Source organism: Acartia tonsa, chromosome 15, assembly GCF_053477335.1.
Source record: "Acartia tonsa isolate MP-2025a chromosome 15, ASM5347733v1, whole genome shotgun sequence".
Classification (NCBI taxonomy): domain Eukaryota; kingdom Metazoa; phylum Arthropoda; class Copepoda; order Calanoida; family Acartiidae; genus Acartia; species Acartia tonsa.
In genome coordinates this window covers 11,638,961-11,661,953 of record NC_137274.1, presented here as the reverse complement: position 1 = coordinate 11,661,953, position 22,993 = coordinate 11,638,961, and the positions used below count along the sequence as shown (strand labels likewise).

The 22,993-nt window shown below is 32.8% G+C and overlaps 1 protein-coding gene across 1 annotated transcript; it reads left to right on the top strand.

Moving 5' to 3' along the window:
- Positions 1-644: 644 nt before the first annotated feature.
- LOC145306894 (uncharacterized) lies at positions 645-13,907 on the top strand. Its single transcript, XM_080149236.1, has 6 exons — positions 645-708; positions 4,879-4,982; positions 5,430-5,472; positions 12,047-12,144; positions 13,061-13,127; positions 13,829-13,907. Exons 2-6 carry the CDS (start codon positions 4,898-4,900, stop codon positions 13,905-13,907), a joined length of 372 nt encoding a protein of 123 aa, XP_080005362.1. The 5' UTR covers positions 645-708; positions 4,879-4,897.
- Positions 13,908-22,993: the final 9,086 nt, after the last annotated feature.

The following is a 22,993-nucleotide window of genomic DNA, read 5'->3' as shown; positions in this document are numbered from 1 at the left end:
TAGATTTAATAGTTATTTATCGCATCGTATTATATTCAGCTTTCCGCGCATATATAAAATGTACATTTATAAGTTTAAAACCAGTTTTAATCTTGTGATTGTACATTTTTATATTCGTTGAAATCTGTATATAATACGATGCTAGACATAATTTTTCAGTATGGCAGAGAACCGGTTCTAATCCCCAGGTTATTTATTCGGTTTCGAGATGAAAATCTCCAACTAGTGTAGAGCTTCAGGGGTCTAAAGGAATAAGACAATGGCCGATAAAATGATGTATGTCCCCAATGATACACAAAATTACCCCTTTTGTACTGTACATATAAATTAGTTTGAACACTCAACTTAATGAACTAACCATTCAAATATCAGTTAGAGTCCCCAAAGTTATTGAGCCAACTAATAAGAAAACGTACTATTATAAAACATTGGGGACTAGTGTAAGAAACAGCCTATTGTCACCTCTTTCTATAGTATAGCTTTTCTCTTATGGATATCTTATAACTTTTCATTTTAATATCCGCGGAAAGCTGTCTATTATACGATGCATTAAATAGAATTAGTTTCAAATTATTGTATTATGATTTTAATGTTAACGCTTATGAAAATAATTAAACTTGTTTTAAATCTTTATATAAATTTTCAGATTAAAAATGAATATTAATTGAAATTTATAATTAATTTTGAAAAATCCTCCAATTTTGAAAGGTAATTTTTATGCATTTAGAAGTGCGGACTGCTCTATAACTTTTGTCCGTCCGTGCGTGCGTGTGATTGCTGTTGAGGAGGTGTCGGGTTCGGTTATAGAAATGTAAAATCAGGCATCTAGAGGAATAAGACAATGGCCAGTTAAATTGATGTACATCCCCAATGATGATACAAAAAAATTATCCGATCTTTATATAAAAATTAGTCGTTGAAGCGTTTGGACAGTCGAATTAATGAACCAACCAATAAAAATTCACTTAAAGTTCCCCAAGGTTGTTAAGCCAACGAATAAGAAAACGTTATTATAAAACTTTGAGGACCAGTGTAATAAACAACCATTGTCCCCTCTCTCTCTTTCTGATTAAGAATAGTACCTAAGTGTTGCTAGAATGCCTTGGCCCTTAGCAGGCGCATCTCATTATCTTTCAGACACTCTAAGTTGGTTGTCTGTTGGGTGTTTTTTAATACCTTAGTTATCCTTGGTTGTTGGACCTGACGTTAAAGTGTCATGGACAGCAGCCTCGCCCTTCGTCATAGCTACTTATGAAAATGTCATAGCTAGGTATTTATTGACATTAACTGTCAAAAATTTACGCAAATTGACTTTTATTTTTATTTACAATTACATATTATTAAGATGCAAATGATATATTATTACTCGAATGTTGCAACAGATTTTTATGTTCTATTATAAAGTAATATTCTCAGCAGCCTAAAACAATGATTCCCCCAATCCACCTCCCTCTTACTGGAAGAATGAACTTACCAATAAATGAGGTCCATTTTAGCAAGCTAAATTGACGACAAATTTTCCCTATCAACATATCCATGCAGGGGCCGTTATTCAGCAAATTAATTCTTTCAGGGGGGAAAAGGTACCCTAACCCAAGATAGTTATAAACATTCCCTAGCCCTATAAGAAGCTTCCCTGTAAAGGGGAATAATAAGTTCAACGATTACCGAGATCATACAGACAGAAAAACAGACAGAAAAGCTGACAGACAGTCAGTTAAACAGACAGACTTTGATATAAGAATTCTTGTTAATGTTTGTTCTTTAAACATTTTCAGAAAGATTTGATGATACTCAAGGAGGGAGGGGACATTGGACTGTAAATTATACTGCTACCCAAAGTTTTATAACCAAACTATCTTTTTAAAATAATTTCGTTTCAATTTATAAATGTTTAAACTTTTAAGCCAATTATTTTAATCTACAGAAGGGGTAATTTTGTTTGCCGTCATATGGGATGTATATATATATTGATCGTTCATTGTCGTCTCTCTCTCTCTCTCTCTCTCTCTCTCTCTCTCTCTCTCTCTCTCTCTCTCTCTCTTCTCTCTCTCTGTCTCTCTGTCTCTCTCTTTATCTCTCTCTCTCTCTATCTCTCTCTCTCTATCTCTCTCTTTCTCTCTCTCTCTTTCTCTCTCTCTCTTTATCTAAATATCTTTTTATAAAGATAAATATTTTCTGAAAAAAATTGTTATTCTAGCTTCAAAAATACATTTACAGCCATTTAAAATTTTTAAGTAAAAAAGCCCTTAAAAACAAAGGTTGTTAAAAAAAAGAGTGATGGAAGCGAAAAATGACTTTCAAACTCACTTATAGTCGGAAACTCATTATCAAACAGGGGACATGCGTACAATTTTGTTAGATGATTTTTTACTGAAAATGTTACTAAAATCTAATTTTTTATAATGAAAAAAATCTTCGAACTGATATTGACAAAAAATTAAAATATTTTTTCTATTTTATTTTGAAGAATTTTTTTCATTTTTTAAACAACGAAAATCTTATACTTTTTATCATTACCAATGTTTTCTTTTGTCAGTAGTGGAACGATTATCTCACTTATCTACAGATGGGGTACCTTAGTTTATTATAATTGGGAGTGGGATATAAATTTATCATCCATTGTCCAGGCTCCCTGTTCAAACCAGAGAGAGAGAGGGGACAATGGTCTGTTTATTACACTAGTCCCCAAAGTTTTATACTTATTATTCGTTGGCTTAACAACTTTGGGGACTTTAGTGAATTTTGATTGGTTGATTAAGTTAAGTGTTCAAACGTTTCAACCATGAATTGTAATCTAAAGAAGTGGATATTTTGTGAATTATCATTGAGGATGTACATGACATTATTGACCATTGTCTTATCCCTTTAGATCCCTGGTTTTAAACTTAAATACGAATAGGATTTCATATCTTTTCCACTTCAGAGAATTTAATCTTTAATATTGGTTAGGAGATAGATAGATAGATAGATAGATAGATAGATAGATGGATAGATAGATAGATAGATAGATAGATAGATAGATAGATAGATAGATAGATAGATAGATAGATAGATAGATAGATAGATAGATAGATAGATAGATAGATAGATAGATAGATAGATAGATAGATAGATAGATAGATAGATAGATAGATAGATAGATAGATAGATAGATAGATAGATAGATAGATAGATAGATAGATAGATAGATAGATAGATAGATAGATAGATAGATAGATAGATAGATAGATAGATAGATAGATAGATAGATAGATAGATAGATAGATAGATAGATAGATAGATAGATAGATAGATAGATAGATAGATAGATAGATAGATAGATAGATAGATAGATAGATAGATAGATAGATATATAGATAGATAGATAGATAGAAATATTTACTAAGTATATTTGCGATTACTTTTATTTAATGAAATCTTCCAATTTTTAACATGTACAAAACGGCCTGCTTAATTGCTTCAAGATCCATGTCAGATCTATATAGGAAATAAATGTCTATAAACGAGCTCAAGTTTTCCAAGGAATATATGATTAAAACTCATAGTGCTCCAATAATCCATAATAAACTCTCTTTGCCCAGAACGATAAGACCCATTATTTTACTTTATTAAAAATAAATTCATTTTTTTCATTTCATGTTGCTATTTACCTTATATTGATGTATTTAATTTCTAATCATAAAAAAGAAAATTTAAATTTATAATATGATAAATTTAAGAAAACTATGTTTTAAAAGAATTCGATTGTGGCGACATTTTGTGTGTTCAAATATTAAACTAAAATTGTAATCATCATCATTAACCCTTTGGTGATGGTAATGTAAAGAAAAAAATATAATTTTAAAAAATCTTTTAAAAATCATTTAAATTATTAAATATTTACTTTCATTTAGATAGTAATGCCGGGTGAGGAAAATAGATTTATTGAGAAATAGATATGCATATAGAAAACTAGCCAATAGGGAGATAATTATATCGAGCTAACTCTAGTATATAGATACTAGAGGCCTCTAGGGGCACTTGAGGGGGTGTGGGGTTAAATTTAACCTAAACTTTTTTTCTCAAAATTTCAACTTTGGGAACTTTTAATGAATTTTGGTTCATTAATTCAAGAGTTCAAATGTTTCAGCCACTAATTATTGTTATGTACAAAAGAGGTTAATTTTGTGTATCATCCTTGCTGGTGATGGGCATCAATTTATCTCCCATTGTCTTATCCCTTTAGATACCTGTTTCATTGACAGACTAAATGAGTTAAATAGCAGATGTTCAGTTGACATAAGATACAAAAATTAAGAAATGAATATGCGATAAATCACAAAACCTTTATAAAAGTTAAATATTAATCTTAATAACGACAGTACAATTCAAGTAAATTATAGATGCCAATTATAGAGTACCTTCGCCATTGAAAATTTAATTTGTCTTAATGGATTTATTATTACTTGGATTTAAGTTTTTTTCTAATAAAGTGAAACTTGTAGCGGGCTACATTACCGATCTCCCACATTTTCACCATCCCCTCCCATCCTATAAAATGAACGGTCTGAACATTAACGACAGGGGAAATAGCAACATAAATTTTCCATAGTACATATTTACGTATATTCTACATCCATTTTTGTATTACATTAAAGACTTTCGAGCATGGCGTAAAAACCGATTAATATCCGCAGGAAAAGAACTGGTATAGCATCACGTACTAAAATTAGAATAGCAATACCCGTTTCGTTAGTTCGGGTCCTTCGGCCGCTTGGGGCTAACAAAACTGGTTCCAATCTTATAGTTTTTCATTCCAATATCCGTGGAAAGCTGTCCATAATGCGATATGCGATAAATAACTATTCAAAATAAATATTTTTTTTCTTTTTTTAGTTCAGAATTTCACCACAAGATGGAGATGAAAGTTCAAGGAGGGGGAGGGGAAGGGGAGAGGGTAGCTGCAGAGGGGGGACAAGAGGAGGTCCCTAAAGTTCCAGGTAATTGCAGGGGGGGGGGGGTCCCCTAAGTTTTATAATAACGTTTTCTTATTCATTGGCCGAACAACTTTGGGGACTTTAGTTTCCCAATGTTAAAAGCGGGGATCTTGAGCAACGTAGCCTTGGCCAAAGTAGCTTCCGGACAAAGTAGCCTCGAACAAAGTAGCTTCTGGACAAAGTAGCCTCCACTGTTAATAAATGTCATGTACGTACAAGCCCGTACGAGTTAATTTTCATCCGTGTTTTAGAAATGGATTTTTTTTATTACTTGGATCATACAACACATTTTCATGTTCTATAATAAAGTGAACTCTGTAGCGGGCTAAAATAACGATCTCCCCCCATCCCCCTTCTTTATCCCATCCCCTCCCCTCCTACTGGATAAACGGCCAGACCAATAAATGAGATGGGATATTGCAACCTAAATTGACGACAACTTTTTTTTAGATGTATCCAGTAAATGGAAACGATTACAGGTCACCGCTTTCAGGTAAAGAAACAGCGTATAGTTAGTGTCCAATAACAAATGACGTCATACTATACAATTTACAATTGGTCAATTACAATGGATACTGGCCTATCATTGGTTTCTCGTGTAAAGATTCATTTCTAGATTTAGGTGCTTTCCCTCAAAGCGTCCATCGAGCAGTGAACCTCTTTCATTTTTAAAATAAATTAAAAGTAATATTTTTTTTTTGGGGGGGGGGCTTTTTAAAAGCGAAGCTTTTCTTTAATTAGGGTCCGTCCGTCCGTAACGGATAGCTTTTTTCTTTAATTAAGGCATGTTAGAATTGTCCTATCGATTTCAAATTTTGCATGGTGATTCCTTTAGCCGTTAGGTACGATTTAGAAAGCGTAGCAACTCTATAATCATTACCAAAATGTCCGTACGTCCATTTTAAACATGATCATTTTTTTACTTTTTAACATCTAATTTTTTTGTGATCTAATTATCCGATTGATCTGATTTTTGGTATATTGATTACTGGGACAACAAAGTATAATGTAATAAACTCTATAATCAAGTCCTAAGTTCAGTGCTTCGCTTTTATGGATGTTGTCATCCTTGTTTGTTTATACTATGGCCTAACTATAAGGCTATCCAGTACCCAATACAACCTAACTTGACTTAAACAAAAATTACCCCCGTTCATTTATTTTCAATTTTTTACAAAATCAGGGGGTGGGGTGGGGGGTTTCTGCGCTCGAATAAGCACTTTAATAAACCGCTGAATTGTTGTGAAAATCTATCCTAAATTTTGAAGATTTTTAATATAACTTTGGGAGATTTTTATCAAAATTATATTTTGGTGGTCAATTAAATAGTATTTAGATGAAATAACTATCCTATTATATAAAGTAGTCTCGAAGAAGATAAAGAATTGAATTTAAAAAAAATTGAAGAAAAGTTACGCCTGCGCATTAAAAAATATTAGCTCAAACTTAAATGTTAATACAGTGTGTTTTTTTATGAGAACTTTTTTGAAAGCTATTTTACCCCATTTATAGTTATCAGAATTTAATAATTAATGGCTTTTTAATGCAATTAATAGAACACCAAAAAAATATTTCAGTTTTTATTTAAAAAGTACAGTAAAATCTAAAATTTAAAAATTAGGTGTCAACATCTAAAAATGGTTTTAGCGCATTTTTCTTATGCCTAAATCTTCTACCCTTTGCAAGAAAAAAATTGGATTTTCTGTAGTCGACTTTGGGGGGCCAGTACTCCCTCCCTGGTTGAGATATGATCTTCAAACTTTGATATGTTCTAGTACATGTCCCTAATATTATCTGTATACATGTTTAGCTCTATATCTCAACTTTGAAGTGTTTAACAGCCATTCTTGCAAAAGGTTGAATATTTGAGCATAAGTTTTGACCTATTGTTGAAAACCAGATATACTGGCTTTTAGGAAACGATTAAAAAAACGATTTTAATAATATATATGGATAATTTCTGAAATCATGCGAGTTTACTAAAACCCAGAAGTACTTTTTGGTCTTCTAAAAGTTCCAATATTATTTCAGGCTAGCCAGGCAGAATCTTTTACCTGAATTCTATTCTATATCTCCTTAGTTTTGTCTGTAGAAAAGAATCTTCCTAACCCTTACAATGATATTGCTCTCCTTTACAGTGAAGTTTTTATATATCCAGGGAAGGTTTTAATCTATTTTAACTAATCCCAAGAACCCCTCCCTAATAAAATACTTTTCAAAAAAACTTAATTAAATTGAACGGGAAGGGGTTGGACTTCCCCCCAACCCCATAAAGGCCCCTAAAGTCACAGCCGCTTGTAAGTATTAAAAAGCGTAAATATTAAATAATTGATTTTGAATAAATCAAATTTGTTTTTTTTTCATTTCATATATTTTCATCTGTATGTCTATTAAGATAAATAAGTTTTCCGGAATTTTAAAGTTAGGGGGAGATTTGAAATCTGCATCAAATTTTAAGGATTTTTTTATAAAATTCGTTTTTTCTATAATTCTTTATCTAAAAGCGGAAATGCATTTTAAGTTTATTAATTTTGACCAATTGGATAGGTGGATTTTAAACTACCTGCACTCTAATTGGTTGAATGAAGTTGTAAAAATTGACAAGATTTTTGGTAAAACTTGTAAATGTTGTAAAATTTAAAAAAAATGAAATTTAGGCTGCATTGATTAGAAATCATTATTTTAAAGTACTAAAGTACTATAATTGATTTTTAATAACTTACATTCATTTAAAACAAAGAAAACGTTTTTTTTTGTTTGGTCAAATTTTACAAAAAAAACCCGATAAAATTTAGCGATTTTTTGGCTAAAATTTTTGCTTGTAAAATTTTACAACGAAAGCTGTAACATCTTACAATTTTACTAGTTTTACAAGAATTCTTGTAAAATCAGCCGATTTTCTTGTCGGACGTAGATCCTGGGATATCCTAATGTCTATACTAGGGTTGGGCCGGATATCCGGTGTGGCCGGATATCCGGCCGGATATCCGGCCATTTTCAATATCCGGCCGGATACCGGATATTGAAACTATCCGGCCGGATATCCGGTTCTATAATTTTTTATACTTTACACCAAAAATCTCTGCTTTTTAAGATTTTAAATGGCTATAATTTTCTTATTATTGAAGCTAGAAGAACATTTTTTCTGAACAAGTTTAACTTTATGTAAATTTATATAAGATTTCTGAAAAAAATTTTTTTTGCTACCTTAGTATCTGGTAATTTGGCCGGTTATCCGGCCGGATATCCGGTAATTTGGCCGGATAACCGGATATTTGCCGGATATCCGGCCGGTTACCGGATATCCGGCGTTTGAAATCAGCCGGATATCCGGTATCCGGTATCCGGCCAAAAAAGTATCCGGCCCAACCCTAGTCTATACATATATCTGTCTTTTCATTTGTCTGTCCGTCTGTCTACCTTGCTGACTGTCTGTCTGTCTGTCTGTCTGCCTGTATATCAATTCATAAATTTGACCAACCATCTGTCTGTTAATCTGTCTATCTGTCTGTCTGTATAACTGCCTGTATATCTATCTATCTATAAACCTGTATATTCATCTGTCCATCCGTCTTACAATCTGTCTATCTATATGTAACTCTTTATTTAATTATTTTATATATATTCATTCTATGTGGACTATATTTATCTATCTATCTATCTATGATCCTGTCCTAATGTTTAGATAATATAAAAATGTGGATTTCCATTTGTCTGTATATCTATCAGTCTGTTTGTCCATCCATCTATATTTCTGTTTGTCTAGATCTATTTAACTATCTAATTTTTATTTTATCTATCTATCTAACTATGTATCAATCTATCTATCTATTTATCTATATGTATCTATCTAACTATGTATCAATCTATCTATCTATTTATCTATATGTATCTATCTCTATATTTGTTTATTTATCTAACTATCTATCTATAGGAGATGCTATTTGAATGTTTTGAGAATATGTAAATATGGATACATTAAAACTCTATTTTCATTTGTATATCTGTCTCTCTGTCTGTTTGTCTTCCTGTTAATCCATCTATCTATCTGTCTATCTATCTATCTATATATCTATCCATCTCTCTATCTATCTATATATCTATCTATATCAATCTATGTATGTATAAATCTATTAATCTATCTAACAATCTCTCTATCTTTATAACTAATATCTATCCATCTATCTAACTAACTATGCATCTATCTATACATCTAACTATCTATCTACCTATCTGTCTATCTATATATCTACCTATTAATCTATCTATCTATATATCTATCCATCTATCTATCTATATGTATCTATTTCTTTATTTAATTACATATACATATATACACATAACTTTTTGTTATTCATTCTATATTAAATCATTCTATATATATCATTTATCTATATATCTGTCTATATATTTATTCTAACTCTGTATCAATTATCTATCTATCTATCAACCTATGTATCTATTTATACATATCTACTTTAGGGTTGGGCCGGATACTTTTTTGGCCGGATACCGAATACCGGATATCCGGCTGATTTCAAATGCCGGATATCCGGTATCCGGCCGGATATCCGGCCAACGCCGGATATCCGGCAAATATCCGGTTATCCGGCCAAATTACCGGATATCCGGCCGGATAACCGGCTAAATTACCAGATATTAAAGTAGCAAAAAATATTTATTAATAAACTTTTGAGATTTCATATAATAAAATTTGCATAAAGATAAACATATTCAAAAAATGTTCTTCTATCTTCAATAACTAGAGTTGGCTCGATATAATTATCTCCCTATTGGCTAGTTTTCTATATGCATATCTATTTCTCAATAAATCTATTTTCCTCACCCGGCATTACTATCTAAAAGAAAGTAAATATTTAATAATTTAAATGATTTTTAAAAGATTTTTTTAAATTATATTTTTTTCTTTACATTACCATCACCAAAGGGTTAATGATGATGATTACAATTTTAGTTTAATATTTGAACACACAAAATGTCGCCACAATCGAATTCTTTTAAAACATAGTTTTCTTAAATTTATCATATTATAAATTTAAATTTTCTTTTTTATGATTAGAAATTAAATACATCAATATAAGGTAAATAGCAACATGAAATGAAAAAAATGAATTTATTTTTAATAAAGTAAAATAATGGGTCTTATCGTTCTGGGCAATGAGAGTTTATTATGGATTATTGGAGCACTATGAGTTTTAATCATATATTCCTTGGAAAACTTGAGCTCGTTTATAGACATTTATTTCCTATATAGATCTGACATGGATCTTGAAGCAATTAAGCAGGCCGTTTTGTACATGTTAAAAATTGGAAGATTTCATTAAATAAAAGTAATCTCAAATATTCTTAGTAAATAAGAAAATTATAGCCATTTAAAATTTTAAAAAGCAGAGATTTTTGGTGTAAAATATAAAAAAAGTTATAGCCGGATATACGGCCGGATAGTTTCAATATCCGGTATCCGGCCGGATATTGAAAATGACCGGATATCCGGCCACACCGGATATCCGGCCCAACCCTAATCTACTTATACTATATCTACCTATCTATCTATCTAAGATCCTATTTTAATGTTTAGAGAATATGTAAATGTGGATAGGTACTTAGCAAAACTTGACAAAAATTGATATTCAATTTGTCCACAGAAAAGAAAAAAGAAAAAAAGTATCAGCAGATAAATTTATTTACTTACGGCCTCTAGGGGCACTTGGAAAGAGGGGGGGAGTTGAATTCAATAACCCATTTTAAAAAAAGAAACAGATCAATTTTTCTTAGGAGGATGGTGGTACCCTCACCCCAAATAGTTAAAACCTATGAGAACCCATACTTTGTAAACATAGACTAGCTTAAAATCATATCATTACCTATGATAAGCTCATCTGTAAAGGAGAACCCGATCGGTTCAGCGGTATAGGGTCCATGGGGTGGGAACATACAGTTATTTAACACCTACCCCCAATATTGTTTTAATTTGATTATCTTTTGATTGAAAAACCTATCATGCAACCTATCTATTCATAGGTTGATCTATCTATCTATTAATCTACATATCAATCACATGTCTATCTGTCTATCTCTGACTCATAATCTATTTATTTATCAATATCACTATCTCTACAATCTCTACTGAATGATTCAGCTATCAATCTAAAGGGTGTGCTAATTGCGCAAATTGTGTTAATAGTAGAAAGATTTAGGTCAGTTGGGACATTTTACCATGTAGCTTTCTAACTATACGTAGCACAGGAACCATTCTTATAGTTCATAGCGGTTCTAACGGTTTGCGTAACACTTTTCTACTTCAAACACAAACCGCGCAATTAGTTTTAGAATTTTAAAAAGGACCCCATTTTTTTGCACACTCTTTGTCTATCAATTTAGTTATCAATATATTTGTTGATCCATCTATAGATTAATACTTCAATCAATCTATCTATTATTATTGATTTATTAAACAACTAGCGGTTTCACCCCTAGCCTTTAGGGGCTTTGCCCCAAGAGGTTTGATCAACCTATTTTTGTTTTATCTAAATTTAAAAAGAAAAAGAAAAAAAAATTGGGGGGGGGGGCGGGAGGGGTAGTCGACCCCCCTTTTTAGATTTAAGTTATAAAAAGAAATTTTTTTTTATGGAGGGGGTATTTTTCATTTTTTGGGGGGGTTGAAATGTCCCACCCCCCAAGAAAATAGCTTAAAACCATCACAGGACCAGTAGGTATATTCCCTGAAGAGTAGAGCCCAATCAGTTCAGTGGTTACTGAGATCTTAAGCTTCAGACAGACAGACGGACAGACACATAGACTGACAGACATCGTACTACTTTGTATTATAGATAACATTTTTAACATGTTGTAATCTATGAATCCATATATAGGACAGACGCCGAGGCCCTGCAGGTTGCTAAACGTGCCAAAAAATGATGTGCAAGTTCCCGCTTTGTCCAAAATTGACCCACCTTAATATATTTGGTGCCTAGAGAAATTAGAACAAAGTATATTATTAAGCAGTAACATTTTTAACATAATATAATAAAAGAATCCATATATAGGACAGACGCCGAGGCCCTGCAGGTTGCTAAACGGGCCAAGGTTGCCTACTCTGCGCTGGTTATCTTCCTACTTCTAGCCTGGTCAGCAATACTAATAGGTAGGTAACAACAGTTTTCTACCTAAGATACTGAAACAATTTCTTTACAAGCCCAATTAATCAGTTAAATAAAAACAATAAACTAGTATGCAGAATTAATATAAACAAACTTAAATATAGTTTAGTTTAAATAGGAATAGTTTTAACCATGGATCTAAAGGAATATGACAATGGCCGATAAATTGATGTTTATTTCCAAATAATCACAAAATTATCCACCCTGTAGTGTACAAGTAAGTGTTGAAACGTTTGGACACTTAACTTATTGAACCAACCAATAAAATTTTAATAAAAGTTGTTAAGGTGAAACTCTGGGAGAGAGGGGACATTGGGCTGTTTATTACTCTAGTCCACTAAGTTTTGAAATAGAGTTGAGTAAAGCTATTGGAGAATTTTCTTTAATTTTGTTTGGTTGGTTCATCAAGTTAAGTGTCCAAACGTTTCAACTGCTAATTATAAATTACATAAAGGGTAATTTTGTGCATCAAACTTATAACTTGGGCTTGAAAAGAACTGGTTTCCATCCCCTAGAGGCTAGAGGCAAAGCAACTAGTAAAATAATTCTTGATATTTTCACCAAAGCAATCACACAAAATCTATTAAATTGGAATTGAAACAAGGATGTCAACATCCATAAGTAGCAAAGAAGAACAAAAATTATGGATGAATTAGTTTGTTATTAATCAATCTATCTATTAATCTATCTATTAATCTATCTATCTATCTATCTATCTATCTATCTATCTATCTATCTATCTATCTATTTATCTATCTATCTATCTATCTATCTATCTATCTATCTATCTATCTATCTATCTATCTATCTATCTATCTATCTATCTATCTATCTATCTATCTATCTATCTATCTATCTATCTATCTATCTATCTATCTATCAAACTATCTATCTATCCAGGTTCTGTATTTGCAGTAAGAGAGAATATCCATGACTGTGAGAGGTGTCCTAACCAAGACCTTTGTAGGTAAATATAGGTGGTTACCCTCATTCTCCATCGGAACTAGTTGAACATTTTTTCGGGGGTGTGGGGCGTGGTGTATTTCTTCCATCCCCTCCCCCAAAAAATCTACATACAAATGTTCCTTCTCTAGATTGTCAGTTTTTATGCCTGTTTATCTGTCTGTTTTTATGTCTGTTTAACTGTCTGTTTTATCTGTTTGTCTGTCTGTTTGTCTTTCTATTTGTCTGTCTATCTTTCTGTTTGTATGTCTATCTGTCTTTTTGTCGGTCTATCTTTCTGTTTGTATGTCTGTTTGTCTGCCTGTCTGTCTATCTTTCTGTTTGTATGTCTATCTGTCTGTTTGTCGGTCTATCTTTCTGTTATACGTCTGTTTGACTATAATTCTAATTGTAAAAGCATACCCTGGTGACAGAAAGTTAAACTAAATACTAATTTCAGATCCCGACACCAGCTTGTTTGTTTAAATGTCTGCTTGTATGTCTGTCTGTTGTATATCTGTTTGTCCGTCTGTTTGTCTGTCTGTTTGTCTGTCTGTCTGTCTATCTTTCTGTTTGTGCCTATCTGTCTTTTTGTCGGTCTATCTTTCTGTTTGTATGTCTGTCTTTATGTCTGTTTGTCTGTCTTTCTGTTTATCTGTCTGTTTGACTAGAATGATGTAAAAGCATACCCTGGTGACAGAAAATTGAACTAAAAACTAATTTCAGATCCACAACACCAGCCTGGGGAGGGGGACCCGTGGAGGAGTGTTTGTCTCAGGAAAATCACACTTTTATTTTATTTTAATGGAAAAAAATCAAAAAGGTACACAATGATACACAAAATTACCTCTTCTGTGGATTACAATTACCGGTTGAAATGTTTAAATACTTAACTTAATGAACCAACCAATCTAAATTCATGCAATGTCCCCAAAGTTGATACCCAATGTTATGATAAAACTTTGGGGACTAGTATAGTAAATATCTTAATGTCCACTCCCTCGTTACACTTTATTATAATCAGAGAGGGAGGGGTCTTTGGGCTGTTTATTACACTAGTCCCCAATGTTATAAAATCATAAATATTTTTATTTTTGGGGCTTAAATTAAATTTTAAGTGGTTTGTTCATTACGTTGAGTGTCCATACGTTTCAACCATTAATTGTAACCTGCAGATAATTTTGTGTATCATAATTGGGGATGTACATCAATTTATCGGCCATTGTCTTATCCCTTTAGATCGTTGTCTGGTAGGTGATAGGTTCAAATCACGGCCCAACACCTTGTCATAACTAAAGACATTAAAAATGTTTCTTGCTGTTGCTTTGATTGCAACATAAATGGTTATGCGAATATGGGGAATGTCTTGACATAAAACAAACGCAACTCATTACCATGAACAGTTAGGACTTCCTGGTTGTTTATATGTTTTATCAGGGATCTAAGGGATAAGAAAATGGCAAATAAATCCCCGAATATGAAACACAAAATTACCTCTTGTGTAGTACATTACAATTAATGGTTGAAACGTTTTGACACCCAACTTTATGAACCATCCAATCAAAATTTAATAAAATCCCCAAAGTTATTGAGTTAACGAATAAGAAAACGTTATTATAAAACTTTGGGGACTAGTGTAATAAACAGTCCAATGTCCAATTTGTTTCAGAATAATTTACCTCAACAACATATATATTTTTAAACCTTTGATTGTGTAAAAAAAAAACTATAAATATGGATGTATCACCAGACAACTACCTGGATTCCCCTGATGGGGACCTTTTTTGTCTGTTAGCAATTTTCTGCCTTCTGCTCTTTTGTAGCGACTTGGCTGTGTTAATATTCTTCACGCAAGGACCCAATTGAAAGTCGGCACAGAATCGTCGGAAAGGGGTCATACAGTGATTTAAACCCTTCCCCTTCTGTTGTTTTACTCTAATAATTGAATGGGCCGTTTATTATAGTGATCCCTAAAGTTTTACAATAACGTTTTCTTATTAGTTAGCTTAACAACTTTCGGGACTTTACACTAGATTTTGATTGGTTTATTAAGTTAAGTGTCTACACGTTTCAACAACTAATTTTAATCTACAAAGGGGTAATTTTGTGCACCATCATTGGGGATGTACATCAATTTATCGGCCATTGTCTTATCCCTTTAGATCCCCGATAAAAATGTGAATTTATGACTAGGAGAAATTTATATTCTGATGTTTAATGAAGAAAATCTGGTCTTAATGAAGGAAGGAGGGATTCATTGAGTCATTCAGTGAGCAACAAGTTAACAAACAAAAAGATACTATGTATCTAAATAAAAATCCCATATCGCTTCGAACCCGATTAATATCCGGTGGATTAGAACCGGTTCTTGGCCATACCGAAAAAAATATGTCTAGCATCGTATTATATCCAGTTTTCTACGATTATAAAAATGTACAATAATAAGATTAAAACCAGTTTTTGTTAATCCGTGCCTTCGGCATCTCGGGGCTAAAAAACTGGTTTTAATCTTATAATTGTACATTCTATATCCGCGGAAAGCTGTTTATATGCGATGCGAGAAATATATATATTATTAAATTTTAGTAGCGAAGCTACTCTATAATTCACTTTGTCTGTCCGTCCGTCAGTCAGTCCGTAACGCTATGGGGAAAATTTGGTTTTTCTCTTCTGCTATTCAAGATAGTCGGCTGATTTTTTTATGAAGATTTTATGATTATTATATGATATTATATTATAATATGATTATATGATTATTCCGTATATAATTTAGTTTGACCGTCGGTCTGTCAGTTATCCCACAAAATATAAAAATAAGGCTTCTTACATATAAATAGGTTTCGTTATTTTTTTCTTCAAATAATCTATTCTTGATTTTAAAAGGTATAGTCCCTTTCGTGGGAACGCCTCTTAAGGGGCATTTAGTCGTATTTTCACATAATATTTTAAAGGTTGTTTTAGGTTAGATTGGTTATTTTATGTTAGGTTAGGTTGAGTTGGGTTAAGTAATTGCCCCTTAGGGTTAGGCAATTGGCCCCTCATGGTTAGAGCCCCCTGCAGGGGCTAGAAGTAGGAAAAAAACTGCTGTGAAAATACGACGAAACGCCCCTTAAGAGGCATTGTCACGAAAGGGACTATACTTCAAATGGTCTTTAAATCTCCTTGTCCGTAAGATTATTTTGTGCTTCGCTACTTATGAATGTTGTCATCCTTGTTTAAAAAATCGACCACAAAAAAATTATTTAGAAAAAAAATCTTCTAATACGATATGAAAAATCTTCAAAAAAATATGTAACTATAATCCTTATATAAAAGTAATAGAATATCTGTGTGTATCTGTTAGTGCCGAAGGATCTTGCTAACCACTGAACCGATATGGTTCTCTTTTACTGGGAAGCTTATAATAGGTCCTGTGATAGTTCTTAATTATTTTGGAGGAGGGTACCACAAACCTCTAAAGAGAAAAAATGTATTCTTTTTACTTTAATATCCCTAGAGGCCTCTAGGGGCGTAGCCGCTAGTATAAAAATAAGAATGTATAGTCATTATGTGAAAAAAATATTGGGATCATGGAAAGAAAACGAAGTTGCGGGTTTCGTCGTATTTTCACAGTAGCTTTTCTCCTATTTCTATCCCCTGCGGGGCAATCATTAACATTTACTTAACAAAACCTAACTTAAAATAACCTTTCAAAAGCTACTGTGAAAATACGGTGGAACCCGCAACTTCGTTTTCTTTCCATGACCCAAATATTGTATGTGGATATTACTTCAATAGCCCTAGAGGCCTCTAGGGGCGTAGCCGCTAGTATAAAAATAAGTATGTGTAGTCATAATGTATGACCACTTTTATTTAATGTCAGGGTGGGAGGAGACAATGAGCTGTTTATTACCCTAGTCCCCAAAGTTTTATAATAACGTTTTCTTATTTATTGGCTTAATAACTTTAAAGAATTTTATTGATTTGATTGCTGGATTCATTTAGTTTAGGGTATAAACGTTTCAACAACTAATTGTAATCTACAGAAGGGGTAATTTTTTGAATCAAAATAGGGGATGTACATCAATTTATCGGCCATTGTCTAATTCCTTTAGACCCCTACATAAACCATTGAACGTGCATATCATTAATTGGAACAGGGTTTTATTTAAATTGTGTTAAAAAAAGCGAAGCTTTTCTGTAATTATATTCCGTCCGTACGTCCGTAAGTGATAACTTTTATCGTTAATTTAGACATGTTAGTTTTTTCCTATCGATTTAAAACTTTGCATTGTGATTCCGGTAACAGTTAAGAATGATTTAGAAAGAATAGCAACTCTATAATCATTACCAGAAAGTACGATTTTAAAATTTTGATTTACATTTTTGGCAAAAATTCTTTGCCTATTTATCTGATTTTCGGAAGAATGATTCCTAGGACAACAATATACCAAATTCTAAGCAAAGTATCTTAATAATCAAACCTTAAAATGTGAGTATGTCTTTAAATGAATTTTCTGATTTTTCTGACACTCTACAAATGTTAATGTACGTTTGTCCTACCCATCTAGTATAGAGCGTAGCTTTTATGTATGTTGTCATGCTTGTTATTTATAATATTTATAAAATAAACCGGTGAAATTTATAATAAATATTTTTGTAAAAATTTTAATTCTATTTTTATGTATTAAAAGTGTAGTTACTCTATAACTAACCAGAGAGAGGGGACAATGGGCTGTTTATTACACTAGTATCTAAAATTTAATAATAACGTTTTTCTGTCCGTTGGCTTGACAACTTTGGGGAGTTTAGTGTATTTTGATTGGTTGGTTTATTAAGTTGAGTGTTCAAACGTTTCAACCACTAATCTTACGCTATAGAAGGGTAATTTTGTGTATCAATATTGGGGATGTATATTAATTTATTGGCCATTGTCTTATCCCTTTAGATTCCTGGGGATTTTAGTATTTAGACTTTCAACTGCTTTCCCCATGGATATAAAGGGATAAGACAATAACCGATAAATTGATGTACATCTACAATAATAATACACAAAATTACCCTTTCTGCAGTTTAAACTTAGTCGTTAAATAGTTTGAATACTCAACTTAATGAAACAACAAATTAAAATCAAGTAAATCTGGATATAATACGATGCTAGACATAATTTTTCAGTATGGCTATTAGTCAGTGGAGATTAGCCTTTGGAAGGTAAAGGTATCTTCCACAAAATAGCTATAAACCTTCCCAGGAGAAGTTTTGTTTTGGAGGTTAACGAGATCTTTCGGTACAAACAGACAGACAGACATCCTTTTACTTTTATATAAGGAAGTATTGAATTTTATTAATTATTAAAACATCGAAACTATTAAATAAGTAGGAACGATTATGAGAGAAAGAAAGAGAGAGAGAGAGAGAGAGAGAGGGAGAGAGAGAGAGAGAGAGAGAGAGAAAGAGAGAGAGAGAGAGGGATAGAAAGAAAGAGATATATAGTCGAGCAAATAAAAGAAAGAAAGAGAGATAAAGAGAGAGTTAGGGGGGGGGGGGAAAGTGAGAGAGATCGATAGATAGTCGAGCAAATAAAAGAAAGAGAGAGATAGAGAAAGAGGGAGTAATAGAAAGTGATAAGGAGAAAGAGAGAGAGAGAGAGAGAGATAAAAAAAGAGAGAGATAGAGAAAGAGAAAGGAAAAAAAAGAGAGAATATTTTTATAACAATTTTAAACTATTAATCGTAAGACGGACAAAATTTATGGAGTATTTTACACCCAAGAAAACTAATAATACAATGGACGATAAATTGATGTACATACCCAATAATTATAAATGGAGCTACCTCTTCTGTAAATTATAATTACTGCTTAAAAATTTTGACAATACAAATTTTTTAAGCAACCTTTAAGTATTTAACAAAAGTTCCCAAAGTTTTAGAGGGAGCTTTTAGGTACTTTGGGTACCGCTGTATGTTAGATTCCATTGTCCCCTCCCTCCTATGTTAAAACCATATTTGCTCCTTTAAAATCAGCTTTCTAATTACTTAGTAAAGACAGGATACAAATATATTCTACAAGTAACTGTCTGTCCGTCTGTCTGACCAATTGGATTAATATATATCTGTTTGTCTGTTTTTATATTTGTCTGTCTGTTTGTTTGTTTGTTTGTCTGTTTGTCTGTCTGTATGTCTGTCTGTTTGTCTGACTGTATGTCTGTCTGTTTGTCTGTTTTTCTTTCTCTTTGTCTATCTGTTTGTCTGTCGATTTGTTTGTCTGTCTGTCTATCTGTTTGTCTGTCTGTTTGTCTGATGTTTGCCTGTCTGTCTATCTGTTTGTCTGTTTGATTGTATGTCTGTTTATCTGTCTGTTTGTCTATCTGTTTGTCTGTCTGTTTGTCTGTCTGTTTGTCTGTCTGTTTATCTGTCTGTTTGTCTGTCTGTTTGTCTGTCTGTTTGTCTGACTGTATATCTGTCTGTTTGTCTGTTTTTCTTTCTCTTTGTCTATCTGTTTGTCTGTCGATTTGTTTGTCTGTCTGTCTATCTGTTTGTCTGTCTGTTTGTCTGCTGTTTGCCTGTCTGTCTATCTGTTTGTCTGTTTGATTGTATGTCTGTTTATCTGTCTGTTTGTCTATCTGTTTGTCTGTCTGTTTGTCTGTCTGTTTGTCTGTCTATTTGTCTGTCTGTTTGTGTTTGTCTGTTTATCTGTCTGTTTGTCTGTCTGTTTGTCTGTCTGTTTGTCTGTCTGTTTGTCTGTCTGTTTGTCTGTCTGTTTGTCTGTCTGTTTGTCTGTCTGTTTGTCTGTCTGTTTGTCTGTCTGTTTGTCTGTCTGTTTGTCTGTCTGTTTGTCTGTCTGTTTGTCTGTCTGTTTGTCTGTCTGTTTGTCTGTCTGTTTGTCTTTCTGTTTGTCTGTCTGTTTGTCTGTCTGTTTGTCTGTCTGTTTGTCTGTCTATTTGTCTGTCTGTTTGTGTTTGTCTGTTTATCTGTCTGTTTGTCTGTCTGTTTGTCTGTCTGTTTGTCTGTATGTCTGTCTGTCTGTTTGTCTGTTTGTCTGTCTGTTTGTCTGTCTGTTTGTCTGTCTGTTTGTCTGTCTGTTTGTTTGTCTGTCTGACTGTCTGTTTTTCTGTTTTTATGTTTGTCTGTATGTTTGTCTGTTTGTATGTCTGTTTGTCTCTGTATTTGTCTGTCTGTTTGACAGTCTGTTTGTTTGTCTGTTTGTTTGTCTGTTTGTCTGTCTGTTTGTCTGTCTGTTTGTCTGTCCATTTGTCTGTCTGTTTGTCTTTCTGTTTGTCTGTCTGTTTGCCTGTCTGCTGTTTGTCTGTAAGTTTGTCTCTATGTTTTTTTATGTTTATCTGTTAATCACTAGAAAAATGATTGGGTACTAGTCCAATTTGAAGTCCAATGTCCCTTACAAATCTTAAAATACCTTACAACCTGTTTATAAAGTAGCTTTGCTATTAAGAATATTTTTTTTTTTTTGGGGGGGGGGGGGTAAGGAATCAGAGAGGTGACACCCAACTTATGAAAATATTGATACATTGCTTGTTTAATATTTAATTAAGTAATACTTCAGTAGCGATTCTCTTCTGCAAGTCTGTCTGTCCGTCTGTCTCTGCGTCTGTCTGTCTGCTTGTCTGTCCGTCTGTCTGTCTGTCTGCCTGTCTGTCCAGTGTCCGTCTGTATATCCGTCTGTCTGTATATCTCTCTGTCCGTCTGTCTATCCGTATGCCTGTCCGTCTGTCTGTCAGTCTGTCTGTCCGTAAGCCTGTTGTCTGTCTGTCTGTCTGCCTGTCTGTCCGTCTGTCTGTCTGTCTGCCTGTCTGTCCAGTGTCCGTCTGTATGTCCGTCTGTCTGTCTGTCTGTCCGTCTGTCTGTCTGCTTGTCCGTCTGTCTGTCCTTCTGTATATCTGCCTGTGTGTCTGTCTGTCTGTCCGTCTGTATGTCTGTCTGTATGTCCGTCTGTCTGTCTGTCTGTCTACCCGTCTGTCTGTCCGTCTGTCGAACTATCTGTCGAACCATCCGTCTTTCAATTTTCTTCATTGATATTTGTCTGTTTTTTCTTCTACTGTATAATTATTTTTTTGATAATGGAAGAAAACGTAGTAGCGGGTTTCGTCAAAATTGAATAAAAGTACCCAAAGTTTTATAACCAACGAAAATAAATAGTGTAATTCTAAAACTTTGGATACCAATATAATCTAAATACGACTGCCCCATCCCTCCCTGGGTAAATTCGTTGTTAATTTGCTCAATATTTATTTTTGGTAAAAATCAATAAAAATTAAATAATAATTATTTACTTTATACCAAGTACTGTTGAGAACTTTATAAATATTACTAGATAGATAGATAGATAGATAGAGAATTAGATAGGTAGATAGATAGAATGCAGTTTGGTAGATAGATACTGTGTTTCGTAATGATTCTCTTTAATTAGAATAACGTTTTGATAAAAAAAGTTTCAAAGATTTTTACAAAAACCATTAGAAGATTTTTTAAAGACAAATGACAAATATTTGATATCTATAATACAATGTAGAACGATGTCTGTCTGTTTGTTTGTACCAAAGGATCTCGCTAACCGCTGAACTGATCCGGTTCTCCTTAACAGGGTAGCTTCTCATAGGTCCCGGGAAGGTTTATAACTATTTTGAGGGAGAATACCACCACCCTTCCAAGATAAATCGCCCCTAGAAACAAAATTTACCCCTCGAAAAAAAATTTACCCCCCACAAAATTTTTTTTATATATTTTTAAAATCAAAATTTAAAAAAATGGGTTTAAGGATTCAACTTAACCCTCCTCCAGCGCCCCTTAAGGCCTCTAGGGGCGAAACCGCTAGTATATGATACAGATAGATAGATAGAGAGAAAAAAAGAAAGATAGTTTATCAATAATAGATTTATAAAAGTGAAGTTTAGCTAAAATCCGTGCGTCCGTAACAGATCTTTTCGTTAATTTAAACAGGTTTGATTTCAAACTAATTCCTATAACAGTTAGGTACGATTTAGAAAGCGCAATCATTACCAAAAAGTCCGTACGTCCAAACAAACTTATTTTTACTTTTTTGACAACAAATTTTGCTTATTAATAATCCTATTTATCTGATTTTTTAAATAGTGATTCCCATTATAACAAGGTACAGTGTTATAAGCGAAGCATCTCTATAATCAAATCCTAAAAACGTAAGTATATCCTTAAACAGCATCATGTATTTATGCAGTTTTGCAACAAATTTACTTACAATTTTGTTTTGACCTATGCATTAATATTCAGTTTATTCAGTTCTGACACTCTACAAGTGCTAATGTTAGTTTGTCCTTCTTTGAAAGCTTCGCTTTTATGGATGTTTTTATCTTTGTTTATGCTAATTTGATAGATAGAGAGATAGATATAAATATATAGATAGATAAATATATAGATAGAAAGTTGAATATTTTTTCTCGTATTCCTTCGAATCCGGTGGATAGGAACCGGTTCTCATAAATACGAAAAAACTATGTCTAGCATCGTAGTATATCCAGTTTTCTACGAATATAAAAATATACAATCATAAGATAAAAAACAGTCTTTTAGCCCGTGCCTTCGGCACCTCGGGGCTAAAAAAGCTGGTTTTAAATAATCTTATAACTGTACATTCTATTATCTATATCCGCGGAAAGCCGTTTATAATAGGATGCGAGAAATAACTATTTTTTAACTATCTGACTTTTGTATTGCTAAACTGATTTATAAGCGGATTATTATTGATACATTGTTTGTGAGATAGATAGATAGTGCAGGGATCTAAATGGATAAGACAATGGCCGATAAACTAATATACATTCCTATTGATGATACATAGAAATACCCCTTCTGTAGATTAAAATTAGTTGTTGAAACGTTTTAACACTAAATGATTCCAACAATCAAAATTTACTAAAGT

Bases quoted from the DNA above. Each gene is read 5' to 3' on its own strand.
- LOC145306894 (XM_080149236.1), top strand. From the start codon at position 4,898: ATGGAGATGAAAGTTCAAGGAGGGGGAGGGGAAGGGGAGAGGGTAGCT. The intron at 4,983-5,429 runs GTAATTGCAGGG...ACTTTTTTTTAG, and splicing joins GGAGGTCCCTAAAGTTCCAG to ATGTATCCAGTAAATGGAAA. The intron at 13,128-13,828 runs GTAAATATAGGT...AACTAATTTCAG, and splicing joins CCTAACCAAGACCTTTGTAG to ATCCACAACACCAGCCTGGG.